This window comes from Kogia breviceps, chromosome 5, assembly GCF_026419965.1.
Source record: "Kogia breviceps isolate mKogBre1 chromosome 5, mKogBre1 haplotype 1, whole genome shotgun sequence".
In the NCBI taxonomy this organism is placed as follows: domain Eukaryota; kingdom Metazoa; phylum Chordata; class Mammalia; order Artiodactyla; family Physeteridae; genus Kogia; species Kogia breviceps.
The window spans coordinates 6,122,853-6,136,100 of NC_081314.1; the positions used below are offsets into that span (position 1 = coordinate 6,122,853).

Here is a 13,248-nt window from a genome sequence, read left to right on the forward strand (position 1 = left end):
CATTTTCAAGTGCTGTCTCCGTTGATTGGGCCAGTGGATATTTTGATTGTGTACTCTGGCTATAGAGTTATAACAGTTTTCTGTTCTTTTTAGGCACTCCAATTCAGAATTCTTTAAAGGACTTGTGGTCTCTTCTTTCCTTCTTAAAACTTAAACCATTTCTTGATAGAGAATGGTGGCATAGAACAATACAGCGTCCTGTCACAATGGGAGATGAAGGAGGACTTAGGTAAGTAATTTCAGGACAACTGCTTAATATTAGCTACAAATAATTGTTAGCAGCTTGAAGCAGCTGCCACTTTTATTACTATTTTAACCTGACTGTTGGCTTTCCTCTCCAAAAAGTGTTCACAGCTTAATGTCTTTGACTCTCAAAAATCTGATGATTCTTGTTTGGGGGGATAAAAATTTCTACCTACCACTAAAAGGTTAACCCTCCTTTCCCCTGATTTTAGTCAAAACTGTGAAGGAAGGCAGAGCTATATGGTCTTTGTGTGTTGCTCTTACCCTCAAAAACACCATTAATAAATTAAGCAGTGACAGGAAAAACATTATATGCTCAGAGAATCCAATATGCACTAAATTTTCATAACTTATCTTGTATAGCAGTGGTCCCCAGCCATTTTGGCACCAGGGACCAGTTTCGTGGAAGACAGTTTTTCCACGGACGGGGGCGGGGTGGGGGATGGTTTCGGGATGATTCAAGCACATTACGTTTATTGTGCACTTTATTTCTATTATTATTACATTGTAATATATAATAAAATAATTATATAATAAATTATATAATTATAATAAATATATATTATATAATATATATTATATATTATATATTATATTTATAATATATTATATATAATATATAGTATATTATTATATTATATATTATATAATTATATATAATATATTATAATATATAATATATTTTATATATTATATAACATAATAAAATAAATTATATTATATAATATATAATAAAATAATTATACAACTCACCATAACGCAGAATCATTGGGAGCCCTGAGCTTGTTTTCACTTGCTACTCACTGATAGGGTTTTGATATGAGTCTGTGGCTGTATTTGCAGCCACTCCCCAGCGCTAGCATCACTGCGTCAGCAGCACCACCTCAGATCATCAGATATTAGGTTTTCATAAGGAGCACACAGCCTAGACCCCTCGCAGGTGCAGTTCACAGTAGGGTTCACGCTCCGATGAGAATCTATATGCCGCTGCTGATCTGACAGGAGGCGGAGCTCAGGCGGTAATACGAGCGACGGGAAGCGGCTGTAAATACAGATGAAGCTTTGCTAGCTCATCTGCTGCCCACCTCCTGCTGTGCAGCCTGGTTCCTAACAGGCCAGGGACAGGTACCGGTCCATGGCCTGGGGGTTGGGGACCCCTGCTGTATAGCTTTATATAGTGGTAGCTGAATGATGTGGTAATACAGTGGCATTAACAAGAGTTTTACAAGACAGAAAGTTGTTTCTGGTGGAGATAGATAAAAACTCAACTTCTCATAAATATCAACGTGCTGATAGCCATTTTGCAAGGTACTAGGCTAATGTTCAAATTTTTTGCCTGGAGCAGTGGTTTTCAGACAGAGGGTTTAGGATTCATTAGCCTTTTGTGAAATCATAAAGATGGGAGCTAGCATTACAGCTGTTTATTAAAGAAAACAAAATAGAGTAGAAGATTTAGGAAAATAGCAGAGTGTATCACACACAGTATCGTTTTGTGAAATGTTTGTTTCTGTTATATGTATATGTGTTTCTGTATGTTTGATGGATGGAGTAAAGTATTGTTTCTTAATGTGGGTTACAGTGAAAAAGATTCAAAAGCCACTAACCTAGTTTGCAGTACTGTCTACTTCATTCCTCAGAACCAACTATTTAAATTCTGATTTAAGAAATTGTGTTTATATTTCAGTGTTAGGAAAAAATCTTTTTTTTTAAAGAGTTGCTTCCTTTTTTTTTTTTTTTCCTGATATTGAGAAAAGAGATTGTAAAGGTTGTAGAATCTAGAAGGCATTTATCCCTCTTCTAAATTGTCGCATCATGTTTTAATTTTAATTTTTGGCACTCATTACTTTATAAAAATTACTTATTTATGTACCTTGATTTTCATATTACTGGAGAAATTTTTTGAAGATAAGATCTTACTCATATTTATGTATTTATGATGTTTAGTATAATGCCTTGCGCTTAATAGGTACTTTTTAAGAATTTGAGTGTCAAACTTTGGGTGGCGTAGTTGATAGAATTGAGAAGGAAAAAGAGGGTTAGTGATTAGAAAAACAGGGAGAAGAGCTTAAGAAAAATAAGGACAGGTTAAAAGATTAAACTGTGACAGCTACTGAATTGAGGACAAATTTAAATGTATTTTGTTACTATAATTTTCTCTTTGTAGAATATGTCTGTCATTATAAGATTGGATAAAACCCCAAATAAGTGTTTTTTAAAAAAAAAATCTTTACTAAGGTTATAGAATGGTAATAGATTAAGATATTCTTTTTCATTCTCATTGAATTAACTTATGAAGAAATAAAAAGTTATGTGATTATTTCCTTTATTTTGATTAGGCGTTTACAGTCCCTAATTAAAAATATTACACTTAGAAGAACAAAGACAAGCAAAATTAGAGGAAAACCTGTTTTGGAGTTACCAGAACGTAAAGTATTTATTCAGCACATTACACTTTCAGATGAAGAGAGGAAGATTTACCAGTCTGTGAAAAATGAAGGCAGAGCTACTATTGGAAGGTATGGAGAAAGAAAGTCATTTTAGAAATTAGTTTTTATTTTCTTTGCTAACTTTAATTGAATAGCATTTTTTAGGTATGTTAGCAATAAAGTCTTATTAAGTGCACTGAAGTATAATTTGGTTTTTTTAACTATTTACTTTTTAACAAATTAATAGTTGAAGTGAGTGAAGTAATATTATAATTCACTAGGTAAGTAATTCCTTAAGTTAGGAAAAATGTTTACGTGAAATGGCAAGTCTTGGATTGCTAGTCAGAAGACCTTGCTTGCTTCTATTCCTGGTTTATGTCATGGGAGAAGATTAAAAACATTGAGAGAAGTATATCTAGAGAAAATAAACCTTATATTAAGGACTAAAACTTGGGGAACATTCCACATTAAAGACATAGGAAAATAAAAAGGAGCCACTGGAAGAGATTCTATCAGGGGGAGATGTATGAAGAAAGTAGAGAAACTGTTACAGAATTCCAGTAAAGACTGTAATCAAAAAGAATATATGGTCAGTAGTGTCACATAGTGCAGAGACTTAGTAAAGGCTAGTTACAATAATTTGGTGATTCACAAATTACTGGCATAAACTCCCAGAATGGTTTCACTAGAATGTTGAGATATGTAGCCAAATTGTAGGAGTAAAGAGATTGCAAAGAAGTAGCCAGCTGTAGGGGTAGACCATTTGTCACAAAGTTTGTCTTTAAAAGGAAGAAGACTGGTAGATAGGATTGACAGTTGGCTGCTGGATCAATTTTTTGATGGTTTTATTTGTGTAATTGCTTTGAGAAGAAGAGAGCATGCAAGAGACTACAGATAGAAAAGAGAATAAAACAAATTGATGGAGAAAAACAAAGCCTACTATGGAGGTAAATAATATCAAGAGTACAGAGTAAGGCAGTGGGAAGTTGAGGAAGGTAGACTGGCTTTGCAGCCATTGCAAACAGTAAGGTTTTCACAGTGGTAGACAGGTCCACATGGTATTGGATCTATGTAAAAGTTAAATCAGTACGACTTTCCAACCACACATGGAAATCTGGAAGTAGGAGCTGATGAAGTATAGATTAAAGGTATTGGGCATTGGTAGGTGAGAAATCCTAGTCTAAGCAAGAGCATGTTTGACATGCACGTGTGAAGGAACCAGCATGAGTAGGAGACAAGTGAAGGCAGGACAGGGTTGAGAATATAGGGGGATCTTCAAAACATAAGAACTTCAGTGAGGTACAAAGCGGGTTTAATAGGAATTAGAAATATTGAGAAAGATTGTTCTAAGCAAGTGATTTCAGAGTTCAAAATCTTGCAGTGGTGATTCAAATTTCCCTCATATTCTTTCAACCAGAATTTATTAAGTGCCTGTGTGCCAGGCACTGTTGTACACATTGGGATACAGCAGAGTAAAGCAGACAAAAATCTTCTACCCTCAAGGAGTTTATATTTCAGTGGGAGGTAACAGATGATTAAAAAATTAAGTTTTATGGAAAAAAAAGTAAAGCAGAGAAGGGAGGTAAGGGAGCACTGAAGCTGTTTTTATAGGGTATTCAGGGAAGATGATCTCACTGAGAAGGTGATATGTGGGAAAAGATTTAAAGGACATAGGGGTTGGGGGCCATTCCTGGCAGAGGGCAACAGCAAGTGTAAAGGCCCTGAGTGGGGAGCCTACCTGGGGAGCTGGAGCAACAGAGAGGCAAGCGTGGCTGGATAATATGAGCAAAGGCAGAAGATAGCGATGATGTCAGAGAGCTGCTGGGGTTGGGGTGGAGGACAGTTATGTAAGGCATTGTGGCATATTTGAAGAACTTGGGCTTTTACTGTTTATGAGATTTGGGAACCTTTGAAGGAAGGGTTTTGAACCACGAGTGACTTAATTTTACTTATATTTTTAAAGGATCACTGGCTGCTGTGTTAAGGCCTATTACATTGTAGAGTCAAGGCATAAGTAGGGAGAACAGTGGCAAAAATCAAAGTAAGAGATGATGGTGCTCTTTTTGACCACAGTGGTAGTGATGAAGGGGGTGAGAAATGCCCGGACTCTGTTACAGTTTGAAGGTAGAGCCAACAGAACTTGCTGGTTGATACAGTATGGGGTGTGAGAGAGAGGAGGGAAAGGTCACTGCAGGGTTTTCCACATGAGTGGCTACAAGGATGGAATTGCCGTGTGCAGAGTAGGTCTATAGGGAGGAGCAGAGTTTCTTCAGGGAAGATGAGAAACTCAGCTCTGGACACATTGTGATGCCTGTGTGATTTCCACGTGGAGATGTCACACAGTCAGTGGGATATGAGATTAGAGTTCATGGGAATGCTCTTGGTTTGATGTAAATGTGGAAGTCACCTGTGTGTAAATGGTCATTTTAGCCCTTGGACTGGATAAGATCACCAAGAGAGTGAGTGAAGTTAGAGAAGAGTTCTCTAACAAGTCAGGGGTAGCTGGTGAGGTAGGAGGAAAGTTCTACTTCGGTATCTGGCGCTCAAAAAAGAAATTTCTTAAAGTGAAATATTCATTTTCAGTGTAAGAAGTGATGCCAGGGAATAATTAGACTATTGGTAAATGTTATTCTGTTTGAAAAGATTGAAAAAGAGTAACTTTATTGAAACTGTGTTCTCAGAGAAAGAATGTTATTTAAAAAATATCTTAATAGGTAGTACATTTACTAACATTTATTGAGCACTTACTGCGTGTTATACATTCATCTAAGAGCTTTATGCGTATTAATTCACAACAATCCTATTAAGTCAGTACAGGGATTACCTACATTTTACAGATGAAGGATCCGAGGCACAGAGCAGTTAGGTGACTTACACTGTGTCACACAGCTAATGAATGACAGAGGTGGTGTTTAAATTCAGGTAGTTTGGTTCTAGAATTTGTAAGTTCCATCTTTATATTGCCTGTTCCTTGCATTCTTGAATACTGAGAAGCATATGTTGCCGTAATACTATTCTTACTAATAATATCAGCAGATATATATCATTTACCATAGTCCAGCACTATTCTAAATGCTTTGCCATGTACTAACTTTTTAAATACAAGTCCTATGAGGTATGTCTTATACCACTGTTACAGCTGAGGAAGCTCAAGACACAGGTTGAGAAACCTGCCCAAGTTTTCACAGTTAAATTGACAGAGCCAGATTTTGAATTCAGACAGTCTAGCTCTAGAGTCTGTCCTCTTAACCATTAGGCTATATTTCTCCTATTGCCTTAATACTTAAATACCAGATTGCCTTGGTATATAATTTTTGGATCACCCATTCTTTCTTCAGAACCTGTATTGTCTTTGTTCTACTGTATTTTATATTGAATAGTTCCATGGAAAACCTTGATTTTTATTTTATTCTTTTCTTTAAAGTCCAGCAATTTCACCAGGATCTCTCTTGATATTTTTATGGAACATGTGGTACCATTTAAATCTGTAGATTCCAGTCTTCCCCTGCACCCCCTTTTGGGAAAGTTTTCTTAAATACTGTTTTCTGTTCCGTTATTTTATTTCTCTCTGTGTATGCTGGATATTCTTTTTTTCCCATAGGTATCATTTTATTCTAATCATTTACATCTTTCTGTTTAATTTTGCTTTTCTCAATCCTGTTTCCCACATTCTTATGTTTTTATCAGTGGCTAGTCTCTTTTGTGCTGGCTTCCCTGTGGCTTCCTCTGATAGTTTACTTTTCTCTTTCATACTTTTTAGCTGTACCAGCTCACCTTCGATCTCTATTTTGTTTGGCCATACCTTTTCAAGTTTTGCCTCTGGTTTAAGCTATTGGTGTTTTTTTTTAGGAGGAACTGTTTTATTGAGTGGTGTTAAATCATGGCAGTATTCTTGGTCATAATTTTTATTTTCTCTTTGGCAACATTTTTCTGGTGAGTTTTCTTTCACTGCCGTTTGTTCTCTCCCTTGCTCTTTGCTGATTGTTACTCATATACGAATGCCTTGAGTTCTTTCTGGACTAGCTATTTGCAGGAGATTCATATGAAGGGACAGGAGTCATAGCTGTATCCTCGACTAGCAGGAAATATGTCCTTACTTACTTATGACTCAGGGTTACATGTGAGTTCTTTCAGATTTTACTTGTGCTCATAAAACAGAGATCAGAAGCTTTAGGGTTCCTTATAATATGGAATGCTGTGCTTACAGTCTTTTCTGAAAACACAGTAGGGCCATGTGTTTCCTTATTCAGCTGGCCTTCCCTCCATCTTGGTATATAAACTTGTCCAGGGACGTTCAAGCCATGAGCCATGCACATAAGAGATGGTGGTTTTCTCCTTAGGGCATGCTGTCTATTTTCAAGAATTGTGCTCTGGCAGGTGTGCTTGAGATCTGCAGTCATATCTCTCAGCATCTTCCTTTTTGACTTCTACTGCAGTTGGCAGCCATTTCTCATATACTCTGCTTTATTGTTACAAGTCTCTCCTGGTTTCATTAAAGACAGAGTTTACTTTTCTGTTTTCCATTCATGTTTTGAAGTGATTTCCAGGGAAGAGGAAAACGGTGCCATTTTTGTTGCACTGTTTTAGAATAGGAAATATTATTGTTTAGAGGCCTTCGTAATATTTAACGTTTTTACCTCTAGGTATTTTAATGAAGGGACTGTCCTTGCACACTATGCAGATGTCCTGGGTCTTTTGCTTAGATTGCGGCAGATTTGTTGCCATACTCATCTTCTTACAAACGCAGTGTCTTCCAGTGGTCCCTCAGGTAGGTAAATGTGATTGGTTTACACATCATATTTATTAGAGATGTTTAAATCAGAATGAGAAATTTTTCATATGGCCTAAATTTAGTTTATTTGTCAAATGGACATGGATTTTAGAATAGGACTCAACTAGAAATATACTCAAGAACCTCTCAGCAGTGAAATGGAGTATTAACGAGGTTTTCAAGGATTTCCAGGGATAGTCTTAGAAGAAAGGTTCAGATTGGATCGGCCTTTTATTCTATGGTGGTACCCGCAGGTGGTGTTACAGTGATGTTTCTGTGTAAGGTATGTTATGTGGAGCTTCTGAATTTTTCTTAAAATTTCAAATTTAAATCATGCTTTTTGCCTGTGATAAAAATAAATAAATAAATAAATAAAAAGACTTAAGACTACCCAAGTACAACTTTTCCCTATATAAGGAAGATTAAGATTGCCTAGTCATATTATATGTCTTGCTCTGAAATTAATTTTTCAGCCTTTTCTCTAGGAAATGATACACCTGAAGAACTACGAGAGAAGTTAATAAGGAAGATGAAGTTAATTCTGAGCTCAGGTTCTGATGAAGAATGTGCAATTTGCTTGGATTCTTTAACGGTTCCTGTCATAACACGTTGTGCACACGTCTTTTGTAAACCCTGCATTTGCCAAGTCATTCACAATGAGCAGGTTGGTTTTGTGCTGAGTACACATTCAGTGTTTGATGGAGTGGTGTTGCAGTGTTGAGTGTAATGAAAACCCAAGTCCAACAGAGACTATAAAGAGTTTTGCACTTGGATTTACGAGTGCACCTTTTATATACAGTTAATTTTATCAGTGTTTTAATAGATGTTTCATATAATTAAGCCCTTTTAATATAAAAAGACATTTTTTGGAGGTACATCTCACAGTCAGTATTTTAGTTCTCCTAACTCTTTAGGTCTTTGTCTAAGAAATAGATTGATAATGTGAGACACAAAGGTAATTTAAAATTTTCGAGTAAAACAGATGAAGTTAATTCTTATAATGCATTTTTATTTATCCAGTATATCTAAAATATAAAAAATTAATGAGATACCTTACATGATTTTTTTAAAACTTAAGTGTTCAAAATTCAGTGGTATTGTGCACTTAGAGCACATCTCAGTTTGTCTTTACCACATTTCAACAGCTTAATTTCCATGCATGGCTGTTGGCTACTATAGCTAGGTAGGTCTAGCTTCATGTGAAGTGGAATAGTCCTTTAAGCAATCCTGCTGAGGTATAATTTTTAAAAACATTTTTATTGAGATATACATGTAATGGAAAATGCACATGTCATGATTGTATAGCTCAGTGAATTATGAAGTAAACAAATCCATACAACTACTACCCAGATCTTCCTGTGTTCCCTCCCAATCATTACTCTCTCCCTCCTCTCTAAAGGTAACTCTACTATACTGATTTCTAACACTGTTTTAGGTTCAGAATCTTTTTTATTGTAATGGTATTTGGTATGTAGTTATTTTAGGTATAATCTTATTAGTATGCCTTGGTACAAAAAGGACACAACAGATAACTGCTTTGAATGAACCTGATAGGACTTAATCAGATCTGGACTGGCTTTATAGGCTATTAAGAAGGAAATTATTCTTTTTTCTTCTAAAGAATAGATCTATGCTATATTGTAATTAGGTTCAAGAAACTTACTCATGGTTTCTTTACTTGTCTGAAAATAGTATAATATTTATTGTTTCAAGCTCTTGCTGCTAGTCAAGATCACCTACTTTTGCTCTCTTTTTTACCAATCCCATTTTACTACGTTAGAACATTATATCTGCCTGGAGTTCAGCATGTACACATTTATCTCAAATGGATGAATCTAATAAAACGTTTAATAAAATGCTGGCTATTAGGGAAATAGAATTTACCATGCCTTTTAAAATTTTTAGGCAAATTTATATTTCTGTTCCTTTGTTAAGTGTCACTCGTACTTTGTTCTTTCTTATATAGCCACATGCTAAATGCCCTTTATGCAGAAATGATATACATGGAGACAGTTTATTAGAATGTCCTCCAGAAGAATTGGCATGTGACACTGAGAAAAAGCCTAACATGGAATGGACATCCAGTTCGAAGGTAAGTATACATGTGCAAATGTTTGAGTATTTGTTTTATGTTGATATAAAGAAATACCATATTTAGAAATAGTAATTCTGCTTTTAATCTTGTCATTTGAGTATTATACTCTGTTGGTGGTCACTGGCTTTTTGTTTCTTTCTGGTGGTGAATTTGAGAGGCGAGAGAAAGCGTTCAGATTATGATAGTATTTTTTTAGTCTCAATTTTTTAAAAAATTGGTGGTCTTTTACATTTGTATTTTAGGGAGATAATATGGCAGGACCTTGCTCTTCCAATTCAAAATGGAATCTAATGGGTATCCTAATTTTTTTCAGATTAACGCTCTAATGCATGCATTGATTGATTTAAGAAAGAAGAACCCCAACATAAAAAGTTTAGTTGTTTCTCAGTTTACAACATTTCTGTCTTTAATAGAAACACCACTCAGGTAAGTTCAACAGTGTTTCTCACTTGGAGCAAAAGGATTTTACATAAATGTTTTAATTTGGATAGCAAAAAGTCATTATGTATGTTTTACCAGTTTTATTCATTTCATCTATCTAAAATAACAGTTAACAATAAAGAATACTCCTGAGGACTTAGAATTTTAAAGATTAAGTCCTGAGTTCATAGGAAAAAGGTTGACTGCAGGGCCTGACATACTAGTAGATGATTAGTAAATATTTGTCAGCAGAAATGAGTGAAAGAATTGGTTGAATGAAAAGATTACAATTACTTAACATGTTTTTATAGTGTAGTGTCTCTTGTCTCTTTTGTCCCCTCCATTAGAGCCTCTGGATTTGTGTTTACTCGTTTGGATGGTTCTATGGCCCAAAAGAAAAGGGTTGAATCAATTCAGTGTTTTCAAAACACTGAAGCAGGATCTCCAACTATAATGCTTCTATCCTTAAAAGCAGGTGGAGTTGGTTTGAATCTTTCTGCAGCTTCTCGAGTATTTTTAATGGATCCAGTAAGTAGTTTTGTAGACTTTTTGGTACGTTACTACTTCTTTAAAAAAATAAAAATAAAAACAAACTATTTGGTAAATACCTTTATAGTTGTAGCTGATTGTGAAAATTCTTAGGCAAACTTTAGAAGTAGACAATAACTTAGTAAAAGTGTTTTAAGGGCTTTCTCTTAAGTGCTTTACATATATCAACTGAAATTCTCACAACATCTCTATGAGATGGATCTTGTGACTATCCCCATTTTACATGTGAGGAAACTGAAACAGAAATGAAATAGCTTGCCCTATCACACAGCTAGTAATATACAAATCAGGATCAGAGTCCATGTTTATAAGTATTATGCTGTGCTTTTCTGCTGCTCTTCTGTATACAGAATAAGTTTCTATTAAATCTAATGCTTTAGGGAAGTGTTTTCATTGATTCAGCCCATGAATAATGAGATTGTATTTTGTGTCAGGGAATCTTACTGGCACAGGGAATCTGGATATAAACAAGATAGACAAAGTAGCCACCATCATGGTGCTAATAGTCTCAAGCTTTAACGTGCATAAGAATTAGGAAATGCAATTTGACCTCTGTCTTCAGATTTAGGAGTTTTGGGATGAGACGCAGGAAACTGCATTTTCATATAGACCATAGGTGATTTTAGGTGCACGTGGTCCAGCATCACCGTTTTAGAAACAAATACCATTAATGGAATGCTTTGGGTAAACTTCAGTGTCTAATACAGTGTAATTACTGTGTGCAGTACAGGTCTAGGGGTAGAGTGGGTGTTAAAATTCACTCTGAACTTGACACATCAAACTGTGTGACTTAGTTGCATCCACACAGGAGCACTTTTCTTCTGATCGCACAAAGGGGCTTTTTGGACTGGAAGCACTCTGAACTAATTCAGTTTCTAATTTGCATTGGGTACTGTTTGGGCTAGAGGGAACCCTGTGCCGTTTCTGTGTATTCACAGATCTAAGGTTTGTGGTTTTAGCTTGCTGCCTGAAACTCAGAAAATTCGTAACATAAAGAAATTTTACTAAGATACAAATTTTGAGTTATTCTGGTTAGGCTATCTAGTTGAAGCATGTACCTGTTAACCAAGGCTTTTTTCCTCACCTGAGGGTAAGCTTTCCAGTAATATTACAACCAGAGCCATACTTAGGCATTCATGGGTTTCATGTTAATGCCATCGGGATGGCAGTGGTCTGTCGTATTTTCTTGCATTAGTTCTGTGGATGAAGTTTTAAATCTTTGCTAGAGTTTTAGTATTATGGTTATTATAAAAAATATGCATTGCAACTGCAGGCTAAGTTACATGTTAGCTAACCAGATGATAATTCTAGAAGCTGATTTTTGGAACAGATGCCCAAATTATTATTTTTTGGTTATAATCTTAGTACTTCATAAGGAAGAGGTGGTTAATACAAAATACAGTAATTTAATTAGTATTGTAAAGTTGACCAGAGGCTAAGCTCTTTAACACTTACACTTTTAGAAAACTTACAGAATGTTTTAGCAGTTTTCATAGTAAGTTGGTTGTTTTTCATTGAACATTTCAAGTTTTCAGATATTGTTTCTAACTTTAAAACAAAAGCCATGGGCTTCCCTGGTGGCGCAGTGGTTGAGAGTCCGCCTGCCGATGCAGGGGACGCGGGTTCGTGCCCCGGTCCGGGAAGATCCCACATGCCGTGGAGCGGCTGGGCCCGTGAGCCATGGCCGCTGAGCCTGCGCGTCCGGAGCCTGTGCTCCGCGACGGGAGAGGCCACGGCGGTGAGAGGCTTGCGCACCACAAAAAAAAAAACCAAAAACAACAACAAAAAAAAGCCAGGTCCTAGAAAAATAAGATTCAGTTAAAAAAAAAAAAACCCCAAAAAACATTGCTCATGAAGATTTTTACCTCTTTGTCGAGTATTATATAAATGTTAAGATATATTTGACGTATTTTGATGTTTCATTATGAGCTTTTTTTCTTTTTTCATTAATGAGCTTTTGATAAAGTTAATTGCTTCCTTCATCACTACATATGAGAATGGGAGCTATCAGTTTTATATTATCATAAAGTAAATTCTATTATACATTTAGTCATACTTGATATATATTGCTATCTCACCATGAGGTTCCTAGACAAAACACAGCAGAGAGGAACATTTTATCTGAGCTCTTAGTATAATGGTTTCAAAATGGGTCCAACTGTAAAATACAAAATATTCACAGAATATGACTGTCAGTTTTAGAAACTCATAAGCTAAATAAGTCCTTTAAATCTAAATTTTATACCGAAAAACAATCCCCAAATCAAATTATAGCAAGTTAAGAGTAAAATCTCCTTTTCTCTTGATCTCAAGGGAACTTTATTTTTATTAAAAAAAATTTTTTGTTGGCTGCGTTGGGTCTTCGTTGCCGTGCGCGGGCTTTTCTCTAGTTGCTGCGAGCGGGGGCCGCTCTTCATCGCGGTGCGCGGGCCCCTCACTGCAGTGGCCTCTCCTGCTGCAGGGCACAGTCTCCAGGCATGTGGGCCTCAGTAGTTGTGGCTTGCAGGCTCCAGTGCACGGGCTTAGTTGCTCCGCGGCATGTGGGATCTTCCCGGACCAGGGATCAAACCTGTGTCCCCTGCACTGGCGGGCAGATTCTTAACCACTGCACCACCAGGGAAGTCCCTCCAGGGAACTTTAAAAAGAAGAAAATAACTGCCTAAGTTGTACTATAAACTTGTCATCTACACATTAATTTATGATTTTGTTTCTATTTTCTGTTGGTACTTTGCTGTATAAATGTT

At 36.1% G+C, this 13,248-nt stretch overlaps 1 protein-coding gene across 6 annotated transcripts in view; it reads left to right on the top strand.

The window, feature by feature from the left end:
* The window catches only part of HLTF (helicase like transcription factor), a 90,001-nt gene that overhangs the window by 51,897 nt on the left and 24,856 nt on the right, over positions 1–13,248 (top strand). For all 6 annotated transcript variants that reach the window (XR_010840609.1, XM_067033600.1, XM_067033601.1 and 3 more), the window contains exons 17-23: positions 94–229; positions 2,580–2,759; positions 7,313–7,437; positions 7,926–8,104; positions 9,407–9,532; positions 9,849–9,961; positions 10,303–10,483. Coding sequence is in view for 5 of the 6 variants with exons in the window: in XM_067033600.1 (XP_066889701.1) it covers positions 94–229; positions 2,580–2,759; positions 7,313–7,437; positions 7,926–8,104; positions 9,407–9,532; positions 9,849–9,961; positions 10,303–10,483 (1,040 nt within the window). In the remaining variant the exon portion in view is untranslated. The remainder of the gene's footprint in view (positions 1–93; positions 230–2,579; positions 2,760–7,312; positions 7,438–7,925; positions 8,105–9,406; positions 9,533–9,848; positions 9,962–10,302; positions 10,484–13,248) is intronic.